Source organism: Marmota marmota, unplaced genomic scaffold (assembly GCF_001458135.2).
Source record: "Marmota marmota marmota unplaced genomic scaffold, marMar, whole genome shotgun sequence".
Taxonomy (NCBI): Eukaryota; Metazoa; Chordata; class Mammalia; order Rodentia; family Sciuridae; genus Marmota; species Marmota marmota.
Window position 1 is genome coordinate 13,485,670 of NW_026000093.1, and position 13,997 is coordinate 13,499,666.

The following is a 13,997-nucleotide window of genomic DNA, read 5'->3' on the forward strand; positions in this document are numbered from 1 at the left end:
GAGAGAGAGAGAGAGAGAGAGAGAGAGAGAGAGAGAGAGAGAGAGAGAGAATGAATGAGAATAAAGAGTACAGTGTAGTAGGGTTTGGGTCAGCGGTGCAGCTGTAAATCCTGGCACCAGATCTTCCTGCTATAGACCAGGTGTGAGGCACTACCCTTCCTGTGACATGGATAAATAATAGTACCGCTTCACAGGGCAGCTGTGAAAACTAAATGAGTTGACCTTTATAAAGCCCTTAGAATAGGCCTGGAATATTCTGAAACTTATTATTAACTATTATTATTAATTGCTGGTTTGAAAAATCTGATTATTTTTTCTTATGTGTTTCAAACTCAGGATTGGCTATTTTAAGAACTAGACTTCAGAACTACTTTACCTGCTGGCTTGCCCTGAAGTCTAGCTCCTTATTGCAGAAGAGGACATAAGACAAAGCCATCTAGATCAATGATGCTGGGATACCATGTAACATGAACTATGTTTTCCATGAATGATAGTTTCAGTGTTATGAGGGTTTACTCTTTTTTTAATGTGAGAAGCAGAGAACTCTTTTGAATAAAGTGCTAGAAATTAAAAAAAAAAAATTCAGTGACTAGATGGATGTCATGTGATTCTAAGTAGGGGATGTGTGAGAAATGCAAGAATGACATATACCCATGGGTTAGTGGTGAGTCCACCAGGGCCCGAACTCTAACAGGGACCTCACAGCATGCCTCACTTGCATTTAGATTCTGAATCCAAGAATCTGAATCCCTGTTTCTCAGGAGCAGATTCCCTAACCAAGCCAAACTCCCAGAAACTTTGTGTGAAACCTGGAAGTCACATTACTGATTCACAATGAGAAATGGCACTTCTGAAGGGGACAGACATCTGAGTCTCCTACCCCTTCTTTCCCTTTAGACAAGCCTTGTGATGGTTGATTTATGATCAGAGGCCCCACAAGTCCTCTCAAGGGGTATTATCCTCAAGGTTTAATGCATAGCTGTATCCCCGGGGTCTTAGGGGAAGATTCCTTGGGCCAAATGTTTCTTGTTCAGATGAGCAGCATTATGGTTTGGATCTCTAATGTTCCTCAGTGGCCCGTGTATTGAAGACTTGGTCTCCAGCTTTTGGCCTTATTGAAAGGTGGTAGAATCTTTAAGAGATGGGGCTTATTGGAAGGGAGTTAAATCATTAGGGGCATGCCCTTGAAGGAGATTGGGATCTCATCTACTTCCTCTCTTTGCTTCCTGGCTGCCATTTGGAGAACAAGCCTTCTCTGTTGTGCACTACCACCATCATGTACTGTGTAGCCACAGGCCCAAAGCAACAGGACCAAGTGATTATGGACTAAAATCTTGGAATCGGTAAGCCAAAATAAACCTTATCTCTTTTAAAATTGACTATCTCAAGCACTTTGTTATAGTGACAGATGATTGACTAACACAAGCAACTACCCTCATTCTCCTTCCTTCTATTCTGCTTTCTGCATTGGTTCATAGTGAAGTCTTTGGGCCTGTGAGTTATTCCTTTAAAGCTGACTGCTTTGGGCCATGATGTATTTATTATGCATTTCATAGTTAAGGAAAACAATCTTATTTCCCTTATTCCTAAGTAAATAGGAGACAACTCATCAAAGTTCTGACAATATTGACTAGAATAGAATTGGATACAATTTCTTATAGTCTCTTGGTAGGCAGCAGAATATAGTGGGAAAAGCAGACTAGGGACATGGATAGACCTAGCATGGATCCTAACAATGTTTTGTGTAATTGTCATTTAACAGCAAACAATTTAATACCTGTCATGTAATCATCACTGTGCCCTGGGAATACCTAGAGAAGAGAGTAAGATGGCCCTGTCCTCACCAAACTCACAATACAGTGTGGATACAGGCAAGTGAAGAGATGGTATCTCAGAAGCAATGAACCGGCCACCCAGGGGAGCAGTAAAGGATGAGTGGCCAGTTGTAATTGAGAGAAGAGGAAAGGGCCAGCAAGGGCTCCAAACGGTGCTCATGTGTAATTAAAAAACAAGCTCTCCAAGCAGACAAACAGCTGATAACTGGGGACAGCAGATTTGTAGCTCACACCAGCACACCTAGTGATCACCTTTACCATCAATACTGTCATCTAGGAAAGGGGATAATGATAGCCAATGCAAGAGGCATCTGCAAATGGGCACTTAGGCAATAAAATACTGTCCACAGACCTGGGACTAGGAAAGTCCCCTAGAGGAGGAGAGGGAAAGGAAATGATAATAGCCAAATTATATGGTCATACTGTGTGCATGTACGCATATGGAACAACAAATCCCATCACTGTGTACAACTGTAATACATCAATAAAAGTATGGTGGGAAAAAAAAAATGTCCCTGCAGGTGGCACCAGTACCTACCAGAGCACATCGAAGCCACTGTTGGCGACCACCTGGCTGGGCATGTGGAGGGTGTGCAGAGGGTCAATGAGTCCCAGTGTGGGTTTGATGGCTCGTGAAGCAATGCCTAAAATAGGATTTTTAATTAAGGTGAAAGGCTTGGGCACCATCTAAAAAAAAAAAAACTAAATAACTTTAGGATGATACATTCTCTAAAAACAGTATGAGAAAAGGTTCATTCTCATGTAGGGAGATAGCAAGGAGCAGTAGAAATATTTGGTAGAAATATTTGGAATCAGAAACTTTTTTTTTTTTTTTCAATAATGGGGTAGCGCTGCTCCTACTGTGTTCCAGGAGCCAAGTGCACACACCTCATCCCAGTTCCTGGAAGAGTGACATCACTGGCCGGGCTAGAAATATTTACATCACTGAAATTGGTTAACACTACAAATCATGTTTTATTTGTTTATTGTTAAATTGCAGAGAACTGGTTTACTAGCAGACCAATGATGTTTGCTTTACAACTCTGTGTCTTTGGGCAAGTCACTTAACCTTTCTTAGTTCTCTATACAATGAGACTAAAATAACATAGACCTCTATCCCTCTCAGAGCTCTTGCAGAGATCAAATGGGATAATATAATGTAAATTTCAGAACTAAGTGTTGGCAATTATTGTTATCTTTAACAATGTCAAAGGGTAAGTTACCCTAAGTTTGCAATTGAATGTCAACTTATTTTGCTGCAAAGGCCTGGAAGCAGGAAACTGAACCAGATTCAAGGAGAGAGGCACTCCTAACACATTAGCCCAGAGTCAAGGACAAATTAAGAAGATGGGATGAAAATCATTAAGACAAAAACAGAGCAGAGGTGACTTGGAAACAGGGTAGGAGGGACAAGCCACAACGGACCTAAGGCAACTTTCTGGAGTAATGACAATGTCTAATATCTTGATCAGGGTTGTGGTGGGTAACATGGCATGTATATTTGTCAAAACTCACCAAGCCAGAAACATAAATGTGTGGACTGTATTATATAAAAATTGCATTGCAATAAAATTGATTTAAAATGTAAAAAAAAAAAAAAAAAAGATAACAGAAAGGGAACACCCACTTATTATTGAAACATAGTCACTAACATGAGCAGATAAAAGGTCAAGTAAGACCCAGGGCATCTCAATATGCTTTTGTAGGTAATTCTCAAAAAACAAATTTATTTTTTATATGTACTTAGAAAAAAAATGTGTATATGCATATATTCTTTCCTTAACTCCACAACTCCTTGGTTTCTAAATAGTGGGATGAAAGAAAAGGAACTGGGGCTGAAAGAGAGAATTCATTAAAAGAATTATGGTCAAAATTCTTACCAGTTTTTACTTTCAAGCATTCATAGTCAAAAATGGCAACCCCAGTAGTTTCACTCCCGGTTCCTGAGGTAGTTGGAACTTGAACAAAATAATATTATTTTTAATAAAGCACCTAAATAAAGATCAGTGGAAATATTTAATTCAGCCTTAGAAATAAAGAAGCAAGTTAGAGAAGGAAGCTTTGCTGACACTGCTGCTTGCTTGATATCTGTATTTATATAACATGTATGTCAGCTTAATATGCATGATGTCTGTGCCTGCATTGACAGGCACGTATGGGATGTGTATCTGTACTGTATATGTTTAACAAGTATGTTGATGTCTGTATTACTGCACATACATGTTTAACATGTATCATGTCTGTGCCTGCTGCATGAGTGTGTGTTTAAAGCAAGTGTCTGTGTCTGTATTAACATGCATGTTAATATGCATGTTTTAGAAACATAAACCCTAAAATTACTAACATGTGTATCTAATATGCTTGTGTGACCTCTGTGTTTGTGTGAATATACAGACATGATGTATATTATGCATTTCATGCATTAAAATGCATGTATGGGGGCTAGAGTTGTGGCTCAGCAGTGAAGTGCTTGCCTAGCATGTGCGAGGCTCTGGGTTTGATCGTCAGCACCACATAAAAATAAAATAAAGGTATTATGTTCAACTACAACTAAAAAATAAAAATAAAAAATGCATGTATGGTTAGCCCGCATGAATGTTTAATATGTATCCTGTCTATATCTGTACAAACAAGAGTACTTAATATATATGGTGTCTGCCTGCAGTGACATGCATGAGTGTTTCTGTGTATCTGTGCATGCATGATGATGTCTTTGTCTGCACTAACATGCATGTGTGCTAATCATTTGTGTGTGATGTCTGTCTGTATTAACAGCGATCTGCCCTGGGAACCTTGGGTTCCTCCAGCACCAGTTCCTCAAGCAGCTGCAGCTGGGTATTCAAATGCAGGCTGCACTGTACCTCTGTAAGAACACTCATATTTGCTGTCTCTAAAAGACATCTTTATTCCCTGTTGGCAGCAAGCACAGGAACGCTCTGCCTTTGCTGGGCTTCATGGTTTTGTAGTTCTGTCAAGTTTCTAAACTTTACTAATCACCCCTCTGTGTGATGCTGACACAGTTTCACTAGAGGGTTCCATTTGCCAGACCCCAATTATGCTGCTCCCTGCTGGTTCCTCATTCCTATCAATGCAGTTCATCTGCCACTGACTCCCTCGTGTCCCATCACAGGGACTGTTCACAATAGGGTCAGGAGAGGGAGAGAACAGAGGACAAAACTTGAACTGAGGACATTTCTCAGTTACCAGTTAGTGCATTTAGCTATAAAACTTTAAATAGTAATATGCCAACAGCCATAAAGATGGGAGGGAAGAAAAGACTGGAAAATCTCAAGGTCTTCTGTGGAACACACACTTTTTTTTTGCTTCAGATTTGTGTGTTTGTGCCCTGAGAAGCCATGGAGCAGATGTCATCCAGAATGATGTGGACATGCTGGCCACATGTCCCTGGGAAGAGACAAAGCCTGAGGTCAGCTGAAGAGCCATTATGTGGAAGAAAGGATTGAGTCACTGAAAAAAATAACAGCAAATGTTCTTCTTAAACTCCACGGTGGCTGGCAAAATGGGACAAAACAGATGGGTTTAGAGGACAAGCCTGCCAACAGAGGGATCTAATCAAATGTCAATGAAGACCTTTCCCCTCCTCCGCATAGTGACTTCATAGCCTAAATCTGCAAACTTCCTCCCACTGACCCAAATTGTCTCTATCTGTGCAATAATGAAGATCAGAATTTTCAAAATGAATGAACTGCCATCTGTTTTTTAATTTTTTGTCCAAATGAAGCATTGATTTGAAAGGAACAGATCAGAAACTTTTAGAAACATAAACCCTAAAATTACTAGCTGGCATCTTTTCTAAGTCCTTTTGCCAATTGTAAAAATGAAGCAAACTAGCCAACATTTTTACCTGCAATCAGAGGCTTAAGAGGCTCAGACACCGGCTTGCCTTTCCCAATAGGGGCGTTGACATAATCAAGGAACTCTGAGTGAGGGCTGGAGGCATATAGATTGGCAGCTTTGCAGGTGTCTATGGTGGAGCCACCACCCACAGCGACATAGGCATCAAATGATCCCTTTCTGGCAAACTCAATTGCATCCTTGAAGCTTGGAGAAGTGGAAACAGAAATCACTGTTATATTTTTTTTTTTTTGAAAATCATTCTCATGCCATTAAATAAGGCCTTGGGCAAGTTTTCACCAACAGTGATGGCTTATGCGTAAAGTAAGTAAATAACAACAACTCTACAAATTTACCTTGTATCTGTTGGTTCCACCCTCACATCCTCATAAACCTTAAAGTTGATGCCATTCTTCACTAAGGAATCCATAACTACTTGTACTGGAGGGAGCTGGGAGAGGTTTTTGTCTGTCATCAGGCAAACATTTTTAGCTCCCATGTTCTGCAGATCCTACAGTTAAAAAAAAAAAAAAAGTTAGGTTTGATTGCACTGTAACTATAATAGGCTCTTTGGGCAAACTTAACATTGTACATCTTTAAACATAAAGGACATGTTTGTCCATTAGCCCTTGTTTTACAAGATATGTAACATTTACCGTAAAAGATTATAGGTATCCCAAATACTTGCCATGCCTACTTCTTTTGTAACTCCTGCTCCGTATCTAATATTGGAAACAGCCATCTAAAACAAAGAAAAAAAGATTTTGGCTGTAGATTATAACAGAGAGTTGGCCACTCTATTTCTGAAAACCTGAAATGTTCCTCCTTACTTATCGAATGAAGTATATATTTCTTAGTATGTACTCCTAGGTCATATGGCCTCACACTTCTTTAAGGGAACCTTGGCTCCAAACAAATTGTAATTATATATTTGAGTTTTCCCAAGATCATCATAAACTTGCAATTTTTCCTTCAGCTTCAAATGTCTGCCTTCCCCAACCTCCACATCTAAATTAACACTCTAATTTCTTACTTTCCCATTTAAATATTAACTCCTGTGTATATTTTTTTGCTCCTTCATCCATCTATCCATTCTTCCATCCACTCTTCTATGCACACATATATCTGTATGTATCCAACTATCTTCCCACTCAACCAGCATTATTGTGTGCTATGTTCCAGGCACTGTGCTAGGTTCATGTAACACAACTATGAGTAAGAGAAACATGGTCTCAAAGTTTACAGGTAATAAAAGAGTGTTCATACTAATGAATAATGGGTCATTTTTGGCCCAAAGATGTTTTATTTGATCCATGTTATATTTAAATTTTTTCTTCTCTTTCTTTTTAAAAATTGGCTAATAATTGTTAAAATCAGTATTAAAAAGATCCAATTTGACCACCTCAGTTTCTATCTCTCTTGAATAATCTGGTAACACTGGAGCTATATCCTCAGGGGGCAGAAAACTTGTTGGGTTGAGTGGAGACCTTTTCATAGGGTTTGTGCTCTGTGAGCATCTGGTGATATTTCAATTTATGACTTCTGCATTAGGAGGAGGGAGGGACTAAACAAAAACTTACAAGTAATTATGTACAATGTGATAAAAATGCACTCAAGTTAATCATTCCTTTATTCTTGTTTCAACAAATTACTTTGACTTCTTTGAGGATTATTATAACTACAAAAGATTTAACAGATAGTATATATGATTCAGAGAATGTGTAGAATGGGGAGTATTTATTTTTTTATTTATGTGGTCTGGGGATCAAACCCAGGGCCTGATGCACTAGGCAAGTGCTCCACCACTGAGCTAATTCCCAACCCTTATTCTATTTTAATGGCTATATAGAAGACAGAATTTCAGACATTACTATGTCTCAGAAGAATTATATTCGGTTATCCTTACAAGGTGCTTTGCTAAATAGGGCTTGATCAAATAGCGATTATGGAACATCAATTAATAAGAGATTTCAAATGAAATGCTAATATGTTAACAAAACACTACAGTTGTATTTTTTCCAGGTCATTCATAAAAGAAAGAATGGGTTGATAAAATCTACCTCAAAGGCATAATCTGTTGTTTTCTCAGAAGATGAAAATCCAGGAGCTGAAAATATAGAAATAGGTATCAGAGTAGGCCTCAAAAATAAAGCATAAATATTTTTTGACAGAATAACCTAGCAGTGAACATTAGCATCTTCCTTGAAGTCTTGCCTACAATATATCAGGTTTCATGTTTGCATATCAAATTAAATTAATATCTATATATTAAGATAGAATTTAATGTTAACTTGATGCTGATTGTGTGAAAATAAAGAGAGTTAAAATTTCCTCACTGAAATTTAAAAAAATATTTGAAAACATAGTATATAAAAAAAATTCTCTGAGAACAACTATAAGTAAGTCTATTACAGCCATTGTAATAATTTGTTTGAATTATAATTTTTTTCACAAATATAACATCAAAGTAATATATGTCTTAAGCTTATTTATATTAAAATTTTCTAGTTTCCTTGATAAAATTTAATTAAAAAATTATAAACTGATATTTATTTGCTAACATCAAGTTTTCATTAAAGCAAATACAAATTTTTCTGTGATATTGGAACAACAGGAGAGTCCCATCAAGCCTCATCATGAGTTTTATCTTTATTTGTTTATATCAGTCCTGGTCAATAAATAAAAGTTTACACAATAATTTTCACTTTTTTTTTTTTTAAAGACCCCAGAACCAGATAACAATCTTAATATTGGCTCCCTTAGGGCAAAGACACCCTTATCAAAATTTAAATATCTTTGCTCCTTATAGACTTTAAAGAAATTATTATTACTATTATTCCTGTTACTAAAGTTTAGGTAAAACAATAATTTGGGTCCTAGATAACTGTTGAGATTATTTTTCTCTAAGTTATTGATTTTATTCCTAAAATAGCAAATGACTAATTCTTTGTTAAAACCAAGGATTAGAGCAAACAGCTTGAAGCCAAAGTCTGCCTAAGCTCCCAAAGGCCTCATAGACTAGCATGCCTCTGCCTCACAGGGGCCTCATGGTATTAGAAGGCCTGGTGGCTGAAAGGTAAGCCATGCCTCAGGCAGGAAAAAAGGCCTTGGTCTGTCCTAACCTCCCCACCCCACCCTCAGTTGTTTAGATTTGACCTTTTCTTCCAAGAGGCAAAATTAGTTTTTGTGTCAGTAATTCATGTGACACTCTGAGGACAGGCTGAAACTATGGTCAGCTTCCTGCTGCTCTGTGGACAATGGAGTTTGGTAAGGATTAAGACATTGGTGGGAACTGAAAACTTTTATCATTATTTTTAATTTTTAAGAAGTAGAATGTCATTTTTAAATGGATATAAATAAGATTTTTCCTTCTAGGAACCACCTTATTTTTTAGGCTTCTTCTTTTAGAGATGTCTTACAACCTTACCAAGGCTTCATCTTGATTTATTCTGTTTGATGACTCGACGTTCTTTTCAAAATTTTCAGTGCTAGGGATCCAATCCAGGGTCTAGTGTATGCTAGGCAAGCAACTCCACCACCGTGCCTGATCCCCAGCCCAAACCTAGACATTCTTAAAATCCTATCAGTGAATTTTTAGCACTGACAAATATTTTATCTATTTAAATATCATCGAACCTATATTCAGGCCAATATCATCATCAGTAGCATACAATCAGCTCCTCTCCATAGCTGGAGATATATATTAAATAGAGAAATGGTTGTTTTTATCAGCTTTCCTCTCTCACACACTCCTTGATTTCCTGTCTTTATACGTGGCCCAAATGTACTATAAATGCCAACTGTAGAAACCAAAGTTGTGGCTAGTGTAAAAACACAAAATGTATTACCTTGGGAGTAAGTATGAGAATGTGCTGGACACTTGCATCTAGGGAAAAGAAAAACAGTAACTTGAAAACCAACAAATAAGAATACTTAAAGTAATTCTCACATTGCATTATAATCCTAAGAGATAATCAGGCTGGTAATTATTGGCAGGTATTTTACAATAGGAAACAAACAATCCAGTGATCAGGATGCACAGTCAATCCAGAGTCTTTCTAGAGTTGGAAGATTCTCAGCACATATTTTATTTTTACATTATATATATATATATATATGTAAAAGATTTTTTTTTTTTTTTAAATTTAGCTATTCTAGCAGCCTACAAGCAGCTGAGATAAGCATTCCGGGAGTATGCGAGATCTAAAGTGGGGTCCTCAGTTTCCCTTCAAGCTCTCAGCTCATATAAGTTTGGAGCTTTGATAAAATCCATCTAGGGTTCATGTGCTCCTCTTCTTGCTCCCCCCACCACCCACCCACCACGATGGAACTTTCCTGTCTTCAAGCTGTTTAAAGTTTTTCTTCAAACAGGCCCTGGACCCGTGCCAACTCTTTGCTCTCCCAGGACCCACAGGCGTCCTTGTCACCTCTTGGTGTCCCCACTCTTTGCCCAGTTGCAGCTTCAGGTTCTATGCATTTGTCTGGGTCTTGGGTGCGTCGTGCTCCCCTAAACCCATCATCTCTTCTCACTCCTCAGTCGGCTTCTCTGCAGATTTTCCATGTCCTCCTTTTTGGAAACTTTCCCTCCTTTCCCTGTCTTGCACGGTTCCTTCGCTGGCTTCTTTCTCCTGCTGGGTTTTGTTTATTTTTATAGCCCGTGGGACAGGGTTATAGTGAGCTCCCAGTAGATACTTGGGTGCATGACCTCTTCCTCCTCCTCCCACCCCGCCAAAATTCAAATTTGGAATTAAAACATCCGAGAGGAAAAACGATGGAGGAAGGGAAAGGTTGGATTTCAATGGTCCTCAGGCTCTCAAAACTTCCTGAGAATTGTGAAGTCAAAATAGACACTGGAAGCGAGTTAGACATCTTAAGTCAAGGCTGCCACCTAGCGGGGGATAGGAAAGCAGGCCAGGCCGAGGACCGCTCTGACAGTTGAGTTTTACTTTTCAGAACATGTCATGCGTTAAACCCTTCAAAGACAAGAACAGCAAAAGAAAGGGAAGAAAAATATCCACACCCAGAGCTTTCCAACGCGACAGCTCCCGGGACCACGCGCTTCCTCTCTCCTATCCCCTTTTCTTTCAAGCTCGACAATATCTCGATTTATTGTTTATACTCCTTACTTGAGGTTCCTGTCCTGTCCCCTCTTTCCTTCTGGGAACTTCCATCTGTTGTGTATTGTATTTCCCGGTGCTCCCAGCCTCACTGGGTTCTTCTCATCATACTTAAAGAGTTTCATGCCTGAAACTCTCAGGCTTGCTCACCCTCTGGCTCTCCCCGACTGGCTTACATTTGCTGGCTCCATTTTCTTGGCTCTAGCACATTCCTTGGCTCCAGAAATCAGGCTGCTGCAGGAGCAAGTCCTGGCTTTCAGACTAGATCCTCAGACCTCCTAGCATTTGTGCTAGCATCACTGAATGCTGTGAGCCACCCCCGGCTCTCCTTGGGTAGGTGAAACTCTTTCCTTGGCTTCCAGGACCCCCTTCTCACCTGGGTTTCTTCTCATTGTGTTTTCTCTGGCTCCTTCTCCACTCTACCCATTCCTTCAATGCTGGGTTGGATCCTAGGCTGCCTTCAGCCATTCTGACCCTTCCTTCTCCCTTACTCTATCTATATAGACTACCTGTCACACATCAAGGCCTCAAATATCAATATCTCCACCTGAATCCACCCACTTTTCTCAGGGTCCTTACCATTCTGGTTGGGTTGTCATGTCTCATCCATATTTCTACTAACTTCCTAACTGGCTTCTCATAGCTGCATCTTTGTCACCTTTGTTTCCCACGATGTGGTCAGTCAGGGACACATTTTTAATGTCACTCTCTTGTTTAAAGCTACTTCCATGGCAGGTGAAGTTCAGACCTGGTCTACTTGAATGGCCCCATTGACCTCTTCAGCTTAGAACCTCATCTTTCTCTACCTCTGGGTTTTAGCTTCTGGAAAATTAACTTCATTCTTTTCCTTGAATGAACCACATCTCTTTCTCTGTTCCCCTTCCAGAACGTTGCCCTTTTAATTTCCCTGCCTGGAACATAACTTTCCTCTTTCTGGATAACTTTTGTACTTTTTCATCAGTCTCATCTTTCTGTAAGGCTCCAGGTTTCAGGTAAACTCCCTTTCTATGTGAGCTGCAGTACTGAGCCTTCTTCCCTATTAGAGTTCTTGTCAAATCTCAGTACACACCTTGTCTTCCCTTTCCACTGCACACTGCCACCAGAATATGCTGACATGATTCTACTCATGCCACACTCCTTTCTCATGCAACCACTCCAAAAACATATTCTGCATGACACTGGTTCCAAGGGGTATGAATGGTGTGTGATAAAAGAGTTGCATGATGATATAGATTTAGAACAAAGAATTTTAACACAGCTAAACACCACCTCCCTTGCTTCTTACAGGATTTCTCAGAGCCCTTTACATACTAATGTATATTCTGAGTCTCCAAGAGGGCAAACAGCAGTCAGTGGTTTTTCCAGTCTTACTTGGTCATGGAATTCTTTTACCATGGGGCATCTCAAGGTATTAATATTTCAGGGTTAGAAATATTGTTTTAGTAGCTGTTATCTACAGAACACAATTTGTATTCTTTTGCATAGGCCTGAGAATAAGGCCCTATGAAACCACAACATCTGGATTCAAATTAGCTCTGTGACACTGGACAAATTATTAGTCTTCATGCCTTTATTTCTTTGTCTACAGTAGAGGCTAATAATACAGTATGCCATAGGGTTGTTTTAAGGGTTAGAGTTACTGCTATTAATAGTACATGCAAAGTTTGTGGACAGTGCCTTGCCCCAATGGTAAGGGCCCAGTGTCAGCTATTTTTTTTTGGTGGTATTTCATCATCTGTTTTCTTCATTCTCACTTCTTCCTACAAGGGTATGACCAGACTTTACTTCTGGATCCTGGAACTGCATCTCTTGGTCTCTGGTGTTGCCCTTCCATCTGCCTGAAATTCCTCTCTAGTCTGTCTCCTTTCCCCTCCATTTATCTCTACTTGTTAGTTCAAACTTCTCATGTTCTCCCAGGCCCAGAGGTGCACTTGTATGTTCAACACTATTTATCAAGCAACTATTATATACCTGGCATTTCTGGACTGGGAGTCAGACTTGTCATAACATTTATCACCCAGACTCCCTGTATATGCTAGGAAGTGTAACTCCGTGTGGTTTCTTCCCTTGTACACCCTTTCTGCTGTGATCTGTGGTAGGCCAGTTCTCAGTCTGTCCTCTCTCCCAGTATCTGTACCCTTATGGGCCCCACTAGACTTTAAATTGCCCCATTGTCTATTCCTAGAACCTAAATATACATAGATGTAACATCACCCAATTAATAAGTTATCAATTTGGCATATGAATTTATCGTGGTCACTGTGACCCCTGCCACTACGCATTGCCTGCTACAATGTGGGACGAGGCCTTATTTTCCCTGAGCCTCAGTTTTCTTATTGGTAGATAAACTGAGTAAAACCTGCCACATTGCATGGTGCAAGATTGCATGTGCAACGCAGTTGTGCCCCGGAGCACCGCGGTACCTGCTTCCCTACATTCTTGAAAGCAACTGGAAAAACACTGCGAGAGCCCAGGCAGATCTTAGGCCGGAAACTGCACGGCATCCTCAGGCCCCTGCCCGCCCGCTCGGTGGCCTTGCACTCACGCTGCGCGCTGCAGTTGCCTCAGCAAGTGCGCGACCCGGGCCCGGGAAGCGGCGGCCATGGCTGCTAGAACGTCTTCTTGGTTCCCCAGCGCCGCTCCGCCCCAGCTGCCTGCCAATCCGGGTCGTGGCCCTCCTCCCGCCCGCCCACTCGGCCCACCGGCCCTGCAAAGTCACCTGGCCAAGCTTCAGCCTGCAGTGGCCTGGGACCGTTTTCCTGCGGGTTGTCAGAATCTGGACCGTGAAAGCTCCAGCCCTTAGTCTCACCATTCACCTTTGAAACTGCCCAATGCCACAACTGCTAGCCAGGGTCTGGAGTCCCGATTTAAGTTTCTCCTCTCCAAAGGCTTTCTCACATGTTGGGGACTGGGCGAAAGGGAGAGGACTGGGTCTTTTCCCACTCTGAATTCTTTAAAATTATCTGGATTTCAAGTTTGAATCTTGCAAGTAAGCCCGAGGGTCTTTTCCCCCCTTAAATTACAGGGGCCAGTGCCATACCCTACTGCTAAATCAAGAAAGCTTTAAAAACAAATTCCCAAATAAGCAACAAAATCCCATAATTTTAAAGTTAAAACTAAAAAGAGCAATTGTACCCTTTAGCTTTTGCAGCCAAAATGCCCCTCATTCTGGATCTACTGTCATTTTCAG

At 40.2% G+C, this 13,997-nt stretch overlaps 1 protein-coding gene across 3 annotated transcripts in view; it reads right to left on the reverse strand.

Annotated features, from left to right (window-relative positions):
* Adhfe1 (alcohol dehydrogenase iron containing 1) overlaps positions 1-13,485 on the reverse strand; it is a 32,099-nt gene extending 18,614 nt beyond the window's left edge. Inside the window, exons 1-8 of one of the 3 annotated variants that reach the window (XM_015485826.2) lie at positions 13,353-13,485; positions 9,539-9,576; positions 7,751-7,797; positions 6,379-6,432; positions 6,047-6,201; positions 5,701-5,897; positions 3,716-3,793; positions 2,374-2,479 (exon numbers count right to left, since the gene is read on the reverse strand). In XM_015485826.2, the coding sequence (XP_015341312.1) occupies positions 2,374-2,479; positions 3,716-3,793; positions 5,701-5,897; positions 6,047-6,201; positions 6,379-6,432; positions 7,751-7,797; positions 9,539-9,576; positions 13,353-13,411 (734 nt within the window). In that variant the 5' untranslated portion in view covers positions 13,412-13,485. Of the gene's footprint in view, positions 1-2,373; positions 2,480-3,715; positions 3,794-5,700; positions 5,898-6,046; positions 6,202-6,378; positions 6,433-7,750; positions 7,798-9,538; positions 9,577-13,230; positions 13,280-13,352 lie in introns of those variants that run through there. The other 2 variants (XM_015485827.2, XM_048782985.1) reach the window with 2 other exon arrangements.
* Between the last annotated feature and the right edge of the window lie 512 nt (positions 13,486-13,997).